Here is a 19,921-nt window from a genome sequence, read left to right on the forward strand (position 1 = left end):
GGCAAATTCCTCCTGTGCAGCTGACATGATCTTAGAAGACGTAGGACCATGGTTTCATTTTTAGCATTTTCCTATACCCTCCCATACAAGTAAGCAGCTACAGCTTCCATCCGTTTCTTGCACAGGGAAGAATTAAAAGGATAAGTGTACTTTATAAAAGTGCACTTATTCTTTTTGTCCTTTTTGACCTAAACATCCTATCCTCACCCTTCACAGTTTAAACACTTAGAAACATACGAGGGCCACTGTTGCCCTGTTTGTTGACATGCAGTGCTGCAAGTCTCCCTCTCAGCTGGAAGACAGCCCCATAGTAGTCAATGAGGCTGTATTGTGCCAGTGCGGTCAGCAGAGGGAGCACTGCGACATTGGATGTAAACGAGAGCGGAACAGTACCCATCGGGTCTTAGTAAGTACAGATCTGCAGGTAGGGAGGGGGTTTGTTTAGGTTAGGGGTGGGGGGCAAAAAGGGATACATTTTAAAATGCATTTATCCTTTAAACCCTTGGTTCTCAACTGGTGGGTCCTGACCCAAACGTGGGTCGCGTCCCCATGTTCAGTGGGTCACCGCATGCTTTCCTCTTTTATAGGTGAAAAAGAGGAAAATATGCTGCCCGGCACCTAGTGTCAGCTTGAGGTGGGGTGGGCTGGGGGTATGGCCGCGAGGGAGCTCCATCCATATGTGCATTGCTTACAGCTCCTCTCACATGCCCTGTAAGAGGTTTCTGGACCCGGAGTGACGTCACATTCTGGCTGCTGGCACCTCTATAGGGCACGCAAGGGAGCTATACAAGCAATGCACATACAGATGGAGCTCCATCACACAGCCCACACTGGACCCCAGGCTGAGGATCCACTCCAGTTCTCGTAAGGTAGGGAGACTGGGTGTATCTTAAAAAAGGGGGGGGGGGAAATGTTTTTGGTGTGTGTGCGTGAGAATGTCTGAGTGTGTGAGATTCTGTCTGTGGTTGTGTATGTATGTCAGTGTTTTTAGGGCCCAGACACACTGTTACAGTGCGTTAATCATATATTGTTAACGCACTGTACCCTGTAATCTCACCTACCTTGCATTCTGGTGTGGGGGTTGTGTTACGTTGCCATTCATGCCCAAACGCACCTCCCACCCACAGTTCGTACATCCGCACCGGAAAGCGCGGTACCCTAAAGCCGTGCGTTCCATTGCAGTGCGACCTGGGTCGCGACTTAATGACCAAGGGCAAATGTGGATCTTGAGGTTACACAGGTCGAGAATCATTGCTTTAAACATTAAGTGTTGAATGTGAGTAGAATGAAAGCTGATGGAGAATGTTAAGGGTAGGGCTGCAACAACTAACGGACATAATCGATTATTGAAAAAGTTGTCAACTTTTTCATCCATCGATTAATCAGCTTCCGATTGGTTGGCCCTGTTCACGGCTCCACACACGCTGCGCGCCACACCTCCTCCCCACCTCACGCTCGCTGCTGCCAGACCCGCCCGGCCGCATCCACACGCCGCACCTCCTCCTCGCCTCACGCTCACCGCCTGCCCACATCCACGATCAGCACAGGGATGCGGGGAGAAGAAGTAAGGAGGAGCAGGTGTGAGGGGATGACAGCCGCTGATAGACAGGACCGATCTCAGAAACAAGTTGCTGGAAGACTGCTCAGGTAAGCCTGCACTTTCCCCAAACATGGTGCTCTATAATGTATTGCTGGGATTTGTATTCCTCTATAGCTGATGGTACATTCTGCTGTACTCTATACTATACAGAGCAATGTACCATCAGCTATAGAGGAATACAAATCCCAGCAATACATTATGCACTGTATGTATAATGTATTGCTGGGATTTGTTGTATTCCTATATAGCTTGTGGTATTCTGCATTGCGCTGTATAGAAGACTACAAATCAAGGAATAGTACATTATACAGCGCAATGCGGAATACTACCAGCTATAGAGGAGTACAACAAATCCCAGCAATAGTACATTATACAGCGCAATGCAGAATACCGCCAGCTATAATGTACTATTGCTGGGATTTGTTGTATCCCTCTATAGCTGGTGGTATTCCGCATTGTGCTGTATAATGTACTATTGCTGGCTTTTGTAGTCCTCTATAGTCGATGCCATTCTTCATCATTGCTGTATAATTTTACACTTTTCATTTCACTATATTGCACACCACACTTTTTTACTTCCACCGCTCCAAGCTTGCTCCTGTGATTGAGTGGAATCTAAATACAAACTAGTAGTCCATCACTGGAGCCATTTTTTAACATGTATTTTATTTTATTGTTTATCCGATTAATCGAACTCAATCGGCTAACTAATCGATTTTAAAAATAATCGTTAGCTGCAGCTCTAGTTAAGGGCACTGTAAACAAAAGCTATACCTGCTGTCTAATGCTAGGGGGTGCTATGCTTCTATAGCAGACCACAGAGGATTGGTATTTGTAGAAATCTGAATTAGCAGTCCTGTCAATAAAGAGATAAAGGGCTCCACCATTTAGGTATGGCAAGTGGAATTGTAATTTTATGCATAACGGGAACAGCTTACAAAAGTCTTTCAATGCCCTGTTATTAGGATCCAAGCAAGAAATGTATTTTAAAAGCAGGCCTGTCAATCAAAGCCCTCCTCCACAACAAATGCTCTTCCTATGAATGGGGATTTGAAATCCTTTTACCAAATGACCCATTACATTTGAATCAGACTTCTGCAACTAACAGCAGAACATTCTAACCATGCAGCAATTTTAGAACTCCAGACAAATCCCAGTCTGCTCTGTACAGATCAGACCAAAAAAAACTAAAATTAATATGGAGAACAAAAGCGTTTTATTCTAAGAAAAAAAAACATGTACCACGCTAGAACTCAATTCATTTTATTACAGGGTTTGAACTAGAGGCAGACCTGGCTCCATCCATTGAATTTCCACTGCAAACAGCTACTGTGTTGTGTGCTTATCAGAAGATTGAATGTAGAGCACAAAATGAGATTAAAGTTTGGCATTAGCCACTCAAGAACCAAAAGCATCTACAAACATACATCATTTTCACAACCCACTGTTCTCTTTATGCCTCCTGGTGCCCTTAAAAGGAGAACTATGAGGTGAGTGAAAATCACTCAGCCTCATAGTTCGAGCCGACGTGCGACAATTAAACTGTCACACGTCGGCTCAATAGATCGGGAAGTGAGCGAACACATACCGCCGCTCGTTCACTTCTCGATCCTGTCCCTGCAGAGAGCCGTGACTGTCACTCACGGCTCCCTGCAGGGATTCCCTGACTGGCGGAACGGACGGGGGCGGGTACAGCTGGCTCTGGCTCTGCCTCTAGGTAGGCAGAGCTAGCTGTCAATCACGCAGCTGGGTGGATCTCGACAGTAATGTCGGGATCCGTCCTGGCTGCGGCGGTCTCAGTATACTCGCGGTATACTGATCTTTGGGTCACGAGAGGGCGCTAATTTGTGTCCTCCCGTGACCATTAGGAGAACTATGGGGAAAAACACTGACCCCATAGTTCTCCTTTAAAGAGAAACTATAATTGTTTGGGGTCAATTAACATTTTATTTTTAAAAATAATGGCTTATTTCTTTTTGTTGTTTTACTAATAAAAAAAATTTGGTTTATAAATAAACGTTTGATATAGGGTGCACTCACGGCAAAAGGATACCCAGTACACAATGGGTTCCTATAGCAAAAGCGGTCTCTGAATGATTTGAAGAAGCTGACTAAAGGGAGACAAGAGGGGGTGGGGGGAGAGAGACATTGCTCTGATTTATTCAAGTATGAGTATATACATTTCAGCATGAGCCGTTGAACTCTGTAAACAGGAATTTTATTTTTAATAAAAAGGAGCACATAGAGCCAGGGCAAAAAATAAAAATAAAATAAGCAGTCTAGGGCACCACCTGCTGGCTGCATATAAAAATATATTCATATATAATATTTAAAGCCAAACTCTGGGGGGGAGAATTATAATTTACACTATGCACTTTCGTGTAAATTATAATTAACAAGCTGTATGTTATGTGTGGAAGGCTGCGCTATAACTATCGACTTCCAAGCAGTTTGGGGGCTGAGGGATGAGACTCATGCAGCGAAGCACTTAAGGTGTTCTGTGATTGGAGAATGAGAGGAGGGGAAGATGTAACATCCTCTCTCCTCCTCCAATCATACAAATGCCTTGTATTCTTGGAGAAAAACACAAGGAAAGGTAGGGTCAGATGGTAAGATTTTTATACTTTCTAGAGCCCCTCCACACATAACGTGCAGCCTTTTAATGATTATTTCCACCAGTCAGGTGTGTAAATTATATTCTTTTTCCAGAGCTCGGCATTAACAATTACCGATTTATTCTACGATTCTATTCCTTGCTCCCCGGGCAGACAATGCTTTTATCCGTCCTCAGTATGTGAATGGACCCTAGTCACCCTTAGACAATGCTCTTCTTTGATCTCAATAAATGGACAGGCCCTAGTCATCCTCAAGTATAATGTAGGAAGGATGATCTAGCATTGCAAAAAGATGACGCTGGAGAGGGCGTGACCACATGAACAGTGAAAAGAAACAGTCATACAGTGTGAAGGAAGCTTGTGGGAGTGAGGAATGAGTTAAGTATTTCGCTATTAAATGAGCAGTTAACCCCTTTCTGTGCAGAGCTGTGTGGGGGGGGGGGACTGGAGACATTTTATGGCTGACTGAAGTTCAGCTTAAGCAATATTTAGTGCATGTAAACACATTCTTTCCTAAACAAGCTTCAACAGGGTATCCACCTACCTCTAAACTAAGATCCACAAAACTGGGTTCCAAAAACAAATAGGACAAGGTCCTAGCATCATGTTGCCACTGAATTTCCATAGGAATGCACACATTATTGCAACATGCAGTTCTGCATTTTACATGCATTAATGTGCTGAGGAGCCTTTAAGGCCCCATTCACACTGCTTAGAGCCGGGCCGTACAGATCTGGCAGGCATGCGCGGCCATATGGGGCTGCTCCCGGGAAGGGCAGAATGGAGCCATTAAGGCCCCATTCACACTGCTTAGAGCCGGCCTGTACAGATCCGGCAGGCATGCGCGGCCACATGGGGCCGCTCCTGGGATCCATCCTGTCTGCGTACGAGTACGGACACCCGCACGGATGTGCAGTTCGGGTGAGCGTATGGCTGCATACTCCCATAGAGAAGAGCAGGCTGCTGTGTACAATCACACGCAGCACCTGTCCTTCCCGGGAGCGGCCCGATACGGGCCGGCTCTAAGCAGTGTGAATGAGGCCTTGGTGTAAATGGCGTGCCGACGCACCTCCAAAATGTATGTGAGCTGCAAAGCAACACAATGCACATGAGTCCTGTGTGTTGCACTGTGATAAAATGCAGACAGCACCTTTTTGTGTTAGTTAAACTTGCTTAGTTTGCCCAACTCAATGTGCATCAAAACACAAAAGCACATTTTGGTGTGAATGGACCCTGCTGAATGTGGCGGTTTGCTTTTTTCTATCCATGACTGGCATGTTAATGTAGTGGCTGGGAACCAGTAAATGTGTTTCCATCGACGGCAAAAGGAAATGCTCCAAACCTGGGACCAAGCTGCAACCTTTCTGGGCACCTTGAATACATGGCTCCTAATAAAAAAAAAAAGCTAAATTGTGAAGCTAATACAACACTGTACAGGAATGATTGAACTGTGGTGGATTGCAGCACCTATTGCCCTTTGACCAGTTTTATAGACTATTTTCAGCTTGTAAATTTTCCATGTCATCGCTGCCTGCACAAGATCATCAGAAAGTTATGTAAGTAAGGAGGAACTCAAACTGAACGGTCGAGTTTTTTGTTAAAATACATACATGTAAATTCTTGCATCACTTTTTAACTACTCTTGTAATTCACCCACCCCGCCATGTATACTCTGAAGGGTGACAACACATAGCCAGCAGTTAGGCTCAAATTAATCATTTTCATAATCAATTAGTTAGCCAAATATTTTTTCAATTAATTGGTTTAAAAAAAGTTAAATACCATCTTTAAAATAATTTGGATTGAATTGGGATTGAAAAACGAATAAAATAATCAAAATGTTATTTAAAATAACACACTAAAGTTGGACCAAAAAAAAATACAATTATATATAAAGTAAAATATATATTTTGTTACCGTACTTTTTTTTCTTAAAAGGAGAACTATGAGGTGAGTGCTTTTCACTCACCTCATAGTTCTAGCCGACCTGTGACAATGAGACTGTCACAGGTCGGCTCAGTAGATCGGGAGGTGAGCGAACACATATCAGCGTTGGCTCACCTCTCGATCCTGTCACGGCCCTCTGCCGTGAGAGGGGAGGGACTGGATTCCCCTCCCCGCTCCGATCCTCCAGCGCTGACTGGCGGAACGGACGGGGGAGGGGGCGGGTACAGCTGGGTCTGCCTCTGAATAGGCAGAGCCAGCTGTCACTCACGCAGCTGGGCGGATCCAGACATAATTGTCGGGATCCGCTTCAGCTGCGGCGGCTCAGTATACCGCGAGCTGCAGCTCACGGTATACTGAGCTTCGGGTGACGGGAGGACGCTAGTTTGTGTCCTCCCGTTACCCTAAGGAGAACTATGGGGAAAAGCCCTAACCCCATAGTTCTCCTTTAACTTCATTGCTATCACATGGGAGGGGTGCTCATAAGCCTCCTATGTAATAGCACATTGGAGATGACAGATTCTCTTTAAGGTGACATTGGGGGTTTATTAGACCCCTGGCATCACATTTCCACTTTAACCAGGAAATGACAGCAGGCAGTGGGTGTTTGCAATAACCAGCCTGCTATTGATGATTTCAAATTGCAATAGCCAATAGCAGGCTTGATATTGCACCCGTCCACTGACTGCTGTCAATCAGCAAGGGAGGAACCTGAAGGAGAAGTTACTGCAAGGGTCTGTGTCCCCTCCGATCCCCGCTGGTGAACTGAGGGGACAGAGAGCCAAAGAAACACCGGCTCCCAGCGGCCGGTGGAGAAGCAGAATCATTCAATCGATAAGAAGAATCCTTGTCAGCGATTCTTCCCATCGATCATCATCGATTAAGTCAATCAGTTGTTGCTGCCCTAGCCAGCAGTATTGCGCTGCCTCCTGCTCTCTTCAGAGAGGGCTACAGAGATTCAATTATAGACAAAGTTTAACGAAAAACAGCTTCCACTGGGCTCCTTCTAGAAGAGACAAAATGCTCGGGACCCTGTGTCATAGGTAAGGCTGGCATTATATATTAACGTATATCTAAAGCCAAAACTATCTTTTTTAGCACTGAATAGAATGGTGGAGGGTTGGAATCTTAGTTGGATTTTTTTTTTTTGTCCCATTGGGATTTCCTTTCACTTCCTGTCTCAGTGTCCCTGCAACAAGGGTGCCCATTGGAAGATTTCCCCTCAATCTCTGATCTGGTAACAACAGAATTTTTGATTTCCTCCACTTTCAGTAACTAGGGCATAGCTCGCCAGTGGGTACACTGACAACAAAATCCCGACAGGAGTTCTAATCCTAGCCTACCCAAAAATGTTATGGCTTTAGATATACACAAAATGTGTATTTTTAAAATAAAAGTGTTATACTGGACATCAGACTTTTTCAACCAGGGTGCCATGGCTGGTGTGCCTTTGGGCTACCTCCGGGGAACCTCTCCATGGTGTAGGTGGGCACCCCGCCAGCACCATGTAAACAAATGATGCCAAAGCAGGCAGTGCGGAATCCTATCAGAGAAAGACAGAAGTTCGCCTCCATACGGGCCTGGTCTGCCTGCCGCAGCTCCTACTATGGAGGGGTGATCCCTACTTTTTCTGTGTGTGTGCGCATGGGGTTTCCCTTTAAAATCCACACCAGATCCCCATCTCAGATAAGGGTCTGGTATGGATTTTGTAGGGACCGCATATTTTTTTAACATTTTAGACTTTTAAAGGGTGTTGTGACTGAAAAAAGGTTGAGAAACACTACTACAAAATGAGCACTTAACCCTTGCAGGGCCGGGGTAGCCCCACTGTAAGGGTAATCTTAACAAATCCTGGCGTTCTTTTTCTTTAACCAGTTGACATCCGCGGTGTTAAACCCCCTTCCCATCCAGGCCATTTTTCAGTATTCAGCGCTGCGGTACTTTGACTGACATTTATTCCGTCATGCAGCGCTGTACTGAAATTAATTTTATACCATTTTTTAGGGACAGATAGAGGTTTTTATTTTCTACTATATTAAAGGAAAAACTACCGAAATTTTTTAAAAAAAGTTTCCCCTATATTAAATGATAAAACATTTATTATTACCCAATTTTTTGGTAAAATATAAAAGACGGGGTCACGTCGGGTAAAAAGACACCAAACATGTCAAGCCTTAAAATTGTGTGCGCGCGAAAAACCTAAAAAAACGATAATAACCAAAATTGGCCATAGGCGACGCTTTAAAAGCTGTTACCGCTCATCAGTTTAGTGTTATCAGTGATTGATGGCCCTAAAATGATTGCTCTCACTGCGACGTTCGCGGCGATATGTAACATGTGTAGCGCAATTGTAATTTTTGCGCGCTGGGGCACCGGACGCGTATTTACGTTTATAGGCGCGTAAACGTGGGGGTGGGGGAGTTAAACATTTTGGGGGGGTTTTTTCCCCTTTTTTTATATGTGGCTTTTATTTTATTTTATTTTTTTATGTGTTACTTTTCTTTTTTTTTATTTATATTTTTTTTTTTGCACTTATTGTTATTGCTATTATATAGGGGGATAACAACCCCCTATATAATAGCAAAGGCACACTGACAGGTCCTCTTTATAGACACATTACGGGTCCCTAGGACCCCTGTCACCTGTGGACCCCAAAAGAAGAAACGGGTGTTTGCATTGGTCGGGTCTTTCTTTCCCGGGGGCGCGCGCGAGCAGAAAAAAAATGCCGTCTGGTGACGGCAACCCACCAGTGCAGCAGTGACGGCCGTCCGTTTTTTTACAACAGGCTCACGACAAGTGGTTAAAAGGAGAACTATGGGGTTAGGGCTTTTCCCCATAGTTCTCCTAAGGGTAACGGGAGGACACAAACTAGCGTCCTCCCATTACCCTAAGCTTAGTATACTGCGAGCTACAGCTCATGGTATACGGAGACGCCGCAGCTGAAGCGGATCACGACAAATAATGTCTGGATCCCCCCAGTTGCGTGAGTGACAGCTGGCTCTGCCTATCTAGAGGCAGAGCCAGCTGTACCCGCCCCCTCCCCGTTCGTTCCGCCAGGTAGCGCTGGCGGATCGGAGCGGAGTGGGGGGAATCCAGGAGGGGGAATCCAGTCCCTCCCCTGTCATGGCTCTCTGCCGTGACAGGATCCAGAAGTGAGCGAACGCCGGTATGTGTTCGCTCACTTCCCGATCTACTGAGCCGACCTGTGACAGTCTTATTGTCACAGGTTGGATAGAACTATGAGGATGAGTGAAAAGCACTCACCTCCATAGTTCTCCTTTAAGGCCTCATTCAGGCAGGTGTCTGGCTGTACTGCCCATGTGAAAAGGAACTTTTTTCAGAGGGAGGTAGAGCTGAGGCTCCCCGCCGTTCAGAAGGCAATAAAGCTGCCTCTTGAATACCATTTTTTTTCTATTTTAATACAACAACCATGTACCCACACCAATGTTACAGGGTCTCATTAATAGCAATTGTCCCTTTTGGCAAGCAGCACTGCCTGCCAACCGTGACATGCTCTTTTAAATTTGCCAAGGCATGTATATAAAACTCAGAGGTGCTATTGTACATTTTAGTGGGTGGCCAGGGAGCAAAAGAAAACACGGAGATTAACAGCCCGTTTTTACTGCCCCCTTACCGCCTGTCTGAACGAGGCCTCTCACAAGGATAAGGATCTTTATGTAAGCCATGTGACTCATTTATAAATCCCAATACACTCAATATCTGTCACTTTTGTAAATAAAGATCCTTATCCTAGTATGTTAGTTTTGGGAGTTGAGCCTATTGTTGTATTCCAGGAACATTTGCAGTAACCTGTACGCCTTATTGTAACATTATTGTTATTGGAACATCATACGCTGTATGTAATTGAACATGTTCTTCTATTGTAGGCCGCTGCCGCAGGGGGGGAGGGGTGAAAGAACGAGCACATATAGACGAACGCCGGGCTATGGAGCCGCCGATCGTCTATATGTGAAACACCCGGTAACGGGTGTTTGCATTGGTCGGGTCTTTCTTTCCCGGGGATAACGGGTGTTTGCATTGGTCGGGTCTTTCCTGCCCGGGGGCGCGCGCGAGCAGAAAAAAAATGCCGTCTGGTGACGGCAACCCACCAGTGCAGCAGTGACGGCCGTCCGTTTTTTTACAACAGGCTCACGACAAGTGGTTAAAAGGAGAACTATGGGGTTAGGGCTTTTCCCCATAGTTCTCCTAAGGGTAACGGGAGGACACAAACTAGCGTCCTCCCATTACCCTAAGCTTAGTATACTGCGAGCTACAGCTCATGGTATACGGAGACGCCGCAGCTGAAGCGGATCACGACAAATAATGTCTGGATCCCCCCAGTTGCGTGAGTGACAGCTGGCTCTGCCTATCTAGAGGCAGAGCCAGCTGTACCCGCCCCTCCCTCGTCCGTTCCGCCAGTCAGTGCTGGAGGATCGGAGCGGGGAGGGGGAATCCAGTCCCTCCCCTGTCATGGCTCTCTGCCGTGACAGGATCCAGAAGTGAGCGAACGCCGGTATGTGTTCGCTCACTTCCCGATCTACTGAGCCGACCTGTGACAGTCTTATTGTCACAGGTTGGATAGAACTATGAGGATGAGTGAAAAGCACTCACCTCCATAGTTCTCCTTTAAGGCCTCATTCAGGCAGGTGTCTGGCTGTACTGCCCATGTGAAAAGGAACTTTTTTCAGAGGGAGGTAGAGCTGAGGCTCCCCGCCGTTCAGAAGGCAATAAAGCTGCCTCTTGAATACCATTTTTTTTCTATTTTAATACAACAACCATGTACCCACACCAATGTTACAGGGTCTCATTAATAGCAATTGTCCCTTTTGGCAAGCAGCACTGCCTGCCAACCGTGACATGCTCTTTTAAATTTGCCAAGGCATGTATATAAAACTCAGAGGTGCTATTGTACATTTTAGTGGGTGGCCAGGGAGCAAAAGAAAACACGGAGATTAACAGCCCGTTTTTACTGCCCCCTTACCGCCTGTCTGAACGAGGCCTCTCACAAGGATAAGGATCTTTATGTAAGCCATGTGACTCATTTATAAATCCCAATACACTCAATATCTGTCACTTTTGTAAATAAAGATCCTTATCCTAGTATGTTAGTTTTGGGAGTTGAGCCTATTGTTGTATTCCAGGAACATTTGCAGTAACCTGTACGCCTTATTGTAACATTATTGTTATTGGAACATCATACGCTGTATGTAATTGAACATGTTCTTCTATTGTTAGCTACAGCAACGCTAAGTGGCCTATTTATAGAGACGTTGCTAACTAAAATCAGGTTAAGGGCTAGTTCACACCATCCTCAGTGCATTCCTGAGTGTGGCTGGAACACACTGGATTTGATTGCGGTCGGCTTAATTTGTTGTGGGGCGGAAGAGGGCATGGCGGTGCAGTGAAGTGAATAGCACTGCAGCCACGCCCTCTGGCTGCAATGCGATCAGACGCATGGGAACGCAAAGTACATCAATGCCTGCAGTCCGGTCAGAAAAAATTGTGCTTGCAGCATTTTTTCTGAACGGATCGCAGGCATTGATGTACCTTGCGTTACTGTGCGGCCAGAGGTCGTGGCTGCGGTGCCATTCACTTAACCGCACTGTCCCCTTCCACTCCACAACAAATTGAGCCGGGTGCGATGCGATACATTGCGTTTCGGCCATAATCAGGATGGTGTGAAGTAGCCCTTAGAACTACATGAATTTGTTCTGACTGGGTTCAACCATTGTTTCCCCGGATGTTAAAAAAGGGCCATTTCATTCCTCAACGTTTTTTGTATTATGCATCAAAAAATGCATCTACCAAAGAAATCAATGGCAAGGCTTGATGAAATGGGCCACAAAAGCAGGGCGTAGGGGAGACAAGGTGAGCTCCGATTGCTGGGGGAGGGGGATTACGTAAGTAAAACTGCTTTCCCGATACCCTACACATAAGTTTTGTGTCTTCCCTGGAGAGAGGCTTTAAACATCGATCCTAAAAAGGGCCCTGTTGCCAAACCATTCATTGCAACAACAATGTTCCCCTGTAACTAGATGTGCATTTAACGTATGTTGTTATGCATGCTATTTACCTGTGAAACCCTATCTTTGTAGACATCCCAAAGCCATGAGACTGTTGCTGGGTGCCTCCATCTTGGATGTGATGTCAGCAGCCCCAGAAGACTCTGACTTGTCACTCAATTGACATTCTATAGCAGGGGGAGTGAATTCAAATTCAAGAAGGTCTGCGGTGTAAACTTTTCATCAAGCAGAGGGCCAAATCACGGTCCAAACAAAACAGTCACTCAGTCCATGTCCGTACGGCGGTCCACCATTTAGGCTGCATTTACACCAGCAGCTGCACTACAACACACTGCTGCTGGTGTGCGTTCCCAGGCACAGTGCTGATGTGCCAATCCCGGTGCATCGCACTGTTTATTTTTTTGTTAGAACTCCCAGCACACCCCGTTTACATACACATGCATTCCCTACGTGCACGTGTTCATTCGAATCGGATGGCAGGGGCGACAGGGTTGGTTTTACTTTTTTTTTTACTTTTTAAATTGTTTTTTTACTTTTTTTTAAGTCTTTTAGACCCCTGATGTCTCTCCTGCCCTCCAATACAGGCGATCAAGCACTAAATTGTGCTTGATCGCCTGTGTAACCGTCACTTCAGCCGGCTTTCGACATCTTTGAAGCAGGGAGTGCTGTGAGCACAGCGCTTCCTGCTTCATTCATCAAAGAGCAGACTGGAGAATGGACGTTCCTTGGTCTGCTCCTGCTTTGCATCCTGACACCCTCTGCCATGGTCCTGGGCGCCCAGGAGTGGGGGACCCCGAAAACCATGGTGGAGGAAGTGGGGAGCGACACGATCGCAGGCTGGTATAAGTGATCTGGGTGGCTGTAGAGCTGCCCAGATCACTTGGCGCTGAAAAGCTGGCCCTGCTAGATGTCACTGTTTGCAAGGACCCCAGTAGAGCTGCAGCTAACGATTATTTTCAAAATCGATTAGTTAGCCGATTATTAAGTTTGATTAACCGGTTAATCACAGCGATCCCAGCACCCTAGTACTCAAGCAGAGGTGGCCCTGCGCTGCCCGTCGGAGGATGATGCATCCACTGTCAGCCAGCTATAACCAAGTAGGTCGGCAATCGCCGTCAGGACAGAACCGCAACTCACTCCGCAAATTAGGGACCCCTGCTCCTTTATATTCTCTTTCACTCCTTCCCCAGTAGGTACATCAAAAGGTAATTTAGGGAGTCAAGGGGGAGGGAGGGAGGGTGAGGAGCCGGTCCAGCACAGACAGTAATTAGACATTCCCAGAAGACGAGCGGGCTATAAAGAGCAAGGAGGAAGGGTGCTGTGCTCGAGAAAGTACTTTTCTGAAGTAGTCAGATTTGTTAGTTCAGTGGCACTTTGCAAGTCAATAAAAATTGTTAACTGAAAAGATAAATGCTGCAAGTAATTTTTTACATGACTTAATTTTCTGCGCTTTTACCTGCAAATTTTGAAGTTGGCGGCAGGATTGCTTTAATGGGAGTGATGACAGTTTCTCTAAGCAGGCTTTAGCGCCTTTTAAACTTCAAGTTGTGCTGAAGCCGACTAAGACTGTTAGCAGCAGTCACTCATATTAAAATGTGCATTTCACCTTCCCAAACTAGAGCTGAATGATGCTTTACAGACTTCAACAAAGCTGCTTGAAGCCATCTGAAAGCTCTACAAAAGCTTTGTAAAATCCTGCTGTACACACGGTTCCTATACAAGCTGAAGCCCATGTGTATGAGACCTCATCGCTCTAATCCTGCAATGTATTCCCCCCACACTGCAATACCGTAGCTTCATAAGCATGGGAACTTTAAAGCCTCGTTCAGATGAGCGTCTGGCTTTACCGCCCCTCTGAAAAGCGATCCGTGGTGGATCTGACATGTTGTCTTACATTATCTACCCTTCTCTTCCTATGCCCTCGCCATTCCTATAAACCTGCCAGCCTGGTTCTGGAGCCACATGCACTCAGGGGTCAGATGGATAATACCTGCCAACATGTCCAACTGTCCCGTGATCGAGTATTAATACAGCACACTAAAGAAACTACCAGAAATATATATAAGAAACAGCAAACGTTTTTGCCATAATAGAATGTCAAACCTTCTACTGCAGTTTACTGCCAAAAGCTTCAAGCTGAACAAGTGCCAGAGGAAAAGACAGGCGCCACGGGAGGGAGCTCTCACCAAAACCCATTCACTAGACTTTTACTAGTTCCCCTGCTCCTATTGCTTTCTCTATCTCCCCCTCCCATTCTGTCCCCCTTTTTGTTATATTATTACCTTTATCATTCTCTCTATCTTTCTCTTCTCCCAATCTCCCCCTCCCTTGCACTTCTTACTTAACCGTCACACTATAGTACCGACCACAAATCAGAACACGTACGCCAGGGGTGGACAAATTAACATGGAATTCAGCAGCCAGTCTGTCCAATCCAGAACCCAGCAGGATGTTTTCTTCTTTAGGATCCAGCTCTATTACAACTAAAATAAATCTCAAAAGTTATGTGCCATCTGTGATTTTGAAACGCCACTGACTACATGGCTCCTGGGATTTGTCCAGCAGTGCTATAGAACCATGCAAAATCCCAACCTACACTCATTTCCTTAGGGTCAGTCTGTGCAATCTTGGGAGTTGGCAAGATTTTTTTTTTAGGAACCAGCTTCATTGACAATTACAGTAGACCTCAAAAATTAGGCACCTGCTGTAATTTTTGAGGAGCATTGGCTACGCAACTTCAGGGAATTGTCCAGCCCTTCTGCAGAACCATGCATAACCCCAACCTACAATCATTTCCTAAGAGCCAACCATACACAACACACCGTACTGTAGTAACCATCTCTACCCTAAAACAGGGCTGGACAAATAATATTCAATTTAGCAGCCAGTATGCCAAACCAAGGAGCCAGCTATATTGATAACAACTAGAAAAGAAAAAAAAATCTCAAAAGTTTGAGCACCAGCCGGAAAGTTTAAGGAGCATTGGCTAGCTGGCTCCTGGGATTTGTCCAGCCCTGCCCTAAAACCAATAGAGACAAAATCAGAAAACAAGACACAATGTGGAAGACCTCAGGAAATATCGATCTCAACCAACTAGAAGTATGCAAAAACGCAGAAGTAAACTACTGTGACATATCTATTGAATGTTATCTTTGAAAATAGCCTTGAACGTTTTGACAAAGAAACTATATTTTATTGCTGGACATCCGCCTGAAATGCTGCTAGGTTGTAAAAAAAATTTAATAGAAAAAAAAGAAAAGAAAAAACGGACAGCTGGCATCCACTTACAACACCCAAAGTGAAGATATCACCCTTGCTGCATTGCAAGGCAATGCCACGGTGTGGTTTGGCAACTTTAGCACAGAGGGGCTGTGAGGGTCCAGAATGTAAACGGTTTTAGAAGGAAGAAGCTGGCTTTTCAGATTCTTCCGAGTTTTCCTAATTGTAGCTGGGATCTGGAGATCTCTTGGAACTCTGGGTAGGATGAAATCTCCAGTCCTGGGGCCAAGTGTTGCCAATAACCAGTGTGGGCTGATCAGGTGGCTGAAACCAGCCTCATTAGGAATCCAGACCAGAGCACAGAGGAGTGGTGGGGTGTGCTGGAGGCACACGAGGGCCAAGCCAGGTGGTGTGTGATGGAGGCACACAAGGGCCAAGCCAGGTGGTGTGTGATGGAGGCACACAAGGGCCAAGCCAGGTGGTGTGGTGGAGCCACACATGGAATAGTCAGGGAGGCTGGAGGATTAGACAGGCTGAGAGCCAGGCACACAAGGTGTGTGGAAAGCTGCTGGAAGTTGCTAAAGCATATGAAGTACCACTGAGGCGTTTTGTTGAAGAAAACATTAAAGTCCTGAGACTGGGACACTGTGAGTAATGGGACAACCTTGAGTCGGTGAGACAATATACCCTTTTTACTGAAGATAAGTGAACTTTACTTTGTGTTATATGCTGTAGTTAAGCCTTCATTTGTGTTTTGCACCTATGAGTTGCCTGAAGAGCAACAATAAAGACTTTTGGTTCATGGAAAAGCCCTGTGCGAGTGCTCTGTGAGCTCCCCAGCGTTACACCCTACACTCCAACATGTGGGTCTCTATGCATCCTGGTAAAGAGATCGGGAATGGTGAAGAAACGTGGGGTTCTTATAGATCAAAAAGTATTCCTTTCACACGTCAGAGTACCAGTCATCTCTTTGCCACCGATACATTCAATAGTAAATCATTCCAGATCCCTTATCTGCACTGTGTTCCCATTACATGCACATGTCTATCCTACTGCAAACATAAGAGGAGATCCTCCGGATGGTGTCCACCATTGAGCAATCCTGGGTGTCAGGCTGATATTACACAACAGAAGGCTTGGCTAAATTAGCTTTCATGAGTCATGTGTCTATAACTGTGATGACAAATTAAAAATCTGCTGACTCCGTTCTCTGTCATCTCCTTTTCTCAGCAGACAGAAAATATTCGATATTATAATATAAAACACATTTTCAGTATACGGGATCGGTTTTCTAAACCAACTCGATCTTGGTTTATGGGCCTATGGTGCACAGAAGGGTAAAGTGAGGTAGGCCATATCATGCAATACTTTTTTTGCTGCAGCACACTGTGGTGAATAGAACCAAATCAAATCTCACATTTCATAAAAATTCTTAAAGTGACACTAAACTCAGGAGTTAAAAATCCATTCAAGTGCCTTAACTATTAACAATACTGGACCTTATTTGTATATCACTCGGCTGTAGATCCTCAAATCATCTCTGAATTGGTGCTGACATTGTCCTTCTGGAGGGTGACTACTTTTGTTCCCCATGGTCCCTGTGTGTGTTGTTATGTAGTCACTGCTCCAAGCTTGCTCTTGTAAAGCTGGCCATACACTTTACAACCATCGTAAGACTTTGGTCTTGCGATGGTCGTAAGCTAATGAAAGGCTTGTACGATCTATCCCATCTTGGACAGGCAGATCGTACTTGCGATCATCGCATCCTGTCCCGCTGAGGGGAGGGCTTCCGTTGACTGCAATGCTGAGCGGGCAGTGTGCGATGGTTTTCAAACATGCTAGTAAGAGAAAAGACGTGTGACCGTACAGTAGAAACGGTTGCACGCCTTCCATACACCCCCCCCCCTAAGGAAGGACAGTGTCAGCACTAATTCAGAGATGATTTGAGGATCTACAGCCGAGTGATACACACATTGTATACATGTTGTTAGACGTTAAGGTACTTGAATGCATTTTAAACAGAATGTGGCATTTAGCAGGTATTGTCACTTGCCAAATCCGACAATTGCAATCAATGGGACTGTGCCACAACCGCTTGGGTACGCAGTTGTAGTGCCCACCCCACATATAAGCAGCAGGTTTTCTTTAACGGAAAGTCCATAGCACAGAGACAGAACTGTCAGCTACAGCTCCTGGTCTTGGACTAACAACTGGCAGCTGGTTGGAGCGGCTCCTGATCATGTGATCACTATGAAAGCCAATCACAGTGATCAGAAGTTTTAGAACCCTCAACTGCTTCTCATTCTCCTCTGGGAGAAGAAAAAGACACATTGAGGGGAATGTATCAAAACTGGAGCAGACAAACTCTGGAGCAGTTGCCCAATCAGCTTCTCTCTTTCATTTACAAAGCTTAAAGTAGAACTATTAGAACTATGGGGTTAGGGCTGTGTACTGACCAGAAGCCTGCTAGTAAGAGGAGAGAGCAGAGTGACAGAGAGATGAGCGTATCACTGTGCTGCTTCTCCTGTCACAGGCTGGGGGCGGGGCCATGACCACCTGGGCTCTGAGGATGTAGGTTGAACAATGCTGCAAGGACATCTAGTGGCAGAATAAAGCACTGCAGGGGACTGAGGCTGAACATTACAGTAAAGCTGGTTTTGTACCTTATAATGGGCTTTTCATTTTTATCCTTTTATTTTTGCCTGGAGTCCTGCTTTATAATAAACCGAATTCTGCAGAAACACCTTCAATGAATTGGAAAAGTCATCCCCGTTGTCACATATCAGATAAAGGCACAGTAAGGGAATGAACACACTGACATGTAGTCACCATCAGTCATATACACATCCCATGGGCTTGCATTATGATGAGATGGCTGGGCACCTAGGACACAGCTGCTGGTAAACAGATATGATGTGACCGGTGACACTGTCACACAGGGTGCCCAGCTCATCCCCTGGCACACTGACATTCCCTCTCCCAATTATCACCCCCGGCTCACCGGTCCCCGCTGGGTGCTGACACTGGTCGCCATGGTTGTCGGGCGGCTCCTGCCTGCACTCCGCTCTCCACTCATACACTTCCTGCACCGTCTGACTGACACTTAGTCAGCTGACCCGGGGAGCACTGCGCAGGCGCAGACCAGAGCCAACCATCTACAGCAATAACTTTATCAACACGAACAAGCAACATCCTCGGTGCTCTCTGGTGACCCCTAGAGGCGCTTCACGCACAATGCTGTTCATTGAATTACAAAGGGGTCTCCACACGTAGTGACGTAGAGTGACCCCCTCTCTGTGCAGGGCAATGACCGGGCTGCGGGCCCCTGTGTGCAGGGCAGTGACAGTGCTCCGTGCCACTGACAACAATGCAGTGGGGTTTTAATCATATTGTAATCTGTGTGCACAGAGGTGCCCTTGGTCTGTTATGACCCCAGAAACGTCCCTGCCTAGGGGGCCCATTGAAGATAGAGGCCTCATTATTGGTGTCAGTGGCAGCAAAAATTTTCTCAGGAATTGGTAGTAGTGGACACAGTAATAACTCCCTATACTGGTGTCAGTGCATATAACCCATCACCGTTGTTCAGTGCCAGTAATATTAAATGCCCCTCTGATTTGGTGGTCAGTAAGACATAATTTAATGCATGGTCAGGGACAGTAATATTATATGGCCCCTTCATTGGTTATCATTGTTTACTTACCCCCAGCTCCTCTGCTGCTTCCTCTCCTATTGGGTCAAGCCAGGACTATAGGTAGCCATACATAGGGCATTCCTGCTGAATTGGTTATTGACCCTGTCAGCACCACTCAGCTCAACAAACTAACCTGAAAACCAGATGCAGGTAGGGTTGCCACCTTTTCATCAAGTAAAACCCGAACACTCTAGCGACTTGTGGACATTTTTTGGGGAGAATGAGTCATGGCTTATTCATATGTAAATAACACAGTTAAGACTATTTTCAGTGTGGGGGGCCAGTAGCCCCATAGGCAGTCTCTGTTCTGGTACTCTCACAGGAGCAGCAGATGTCAGAACCCAATAGCTAGGAGGGGATATTTATCCAGCTACGCCATTTAGTGTGGATGGGGGAATTTACTGAATTCTCTCCTTGTGGAACTGAGCGAGATAAATCTTAACGTGTATGGCCAGCCTTATGCATTGTCACCAAGTGTCCTGGGTCATGTAGGATGGCTCACTGGACACAGACACTGCAGGAGATTGTCAAAAATCCCGACACACGATCCCGGTCACTTGTGGAAACAATGACAGCAAAGTATTTAATTTAGCACTTGTTTTTAGTACAGTGGTTCAAGGCTTATTAAGAAAGCAAGTTCCCCTGTCCCATTTTTCTCCTCCTGTGTCCCCCTTTTTGATCTGTTGTACAGACCTGTATAAATACAAGGGACATAACATCGCTGCAGCGGAGGAGGAGACAGACTTCAGGGACCGGAATAGCAGCCAGCTCAGAGGATCGGGTGAGTATAACTTTTTTTTTAGGTAAGAAAAATGTTGCCCAGAGTTCA

At 45.8% G+C, this 19,921-nt stretch overlaps 1 protein-coding gene across 1 annotated transcript in view; it reads right to left on the minus strand.

Moving 5' to 3' along the window:
- The window catches only part of TOLLIP (toll interacting protein), a 65,276-nt gene extending 46,749 nt beyond the window's left edge, over nt 1–18,527 (minus strand). The window contains exon 1 of the mRNA XM_018561348.1: nt 18,403–18,527. Coding sequence (XP_018416850.1) covers nt 18,403–18,477 — 75 coding nt within the window. The 5' untranslated portion in view covers nt 18,478–18,527. The remainder of the gene's footprint in view (nt 1–18,402) is intronic.
- Nucleotides 18,528–19,921: the final 1,394 nt, after the last annotated feature.

This window comes from Nanorana parkeri, unplaced genomic scaffold (genome assembly GCF_000935625.1).
Source record: "Nanorana parkeri isolate BGI_ZX_2015 unplaced genomic scaffold, ASM93562v1 scaffold518, whole genome shotgun sequence".
Classification (NCBI taxonomy): domain Eukaryota; kingdom Metazoa; phylum Chordata; class Amphibia; order Anura; family Dicroglossidae; genus Nanorana; species Nanorana parkeri.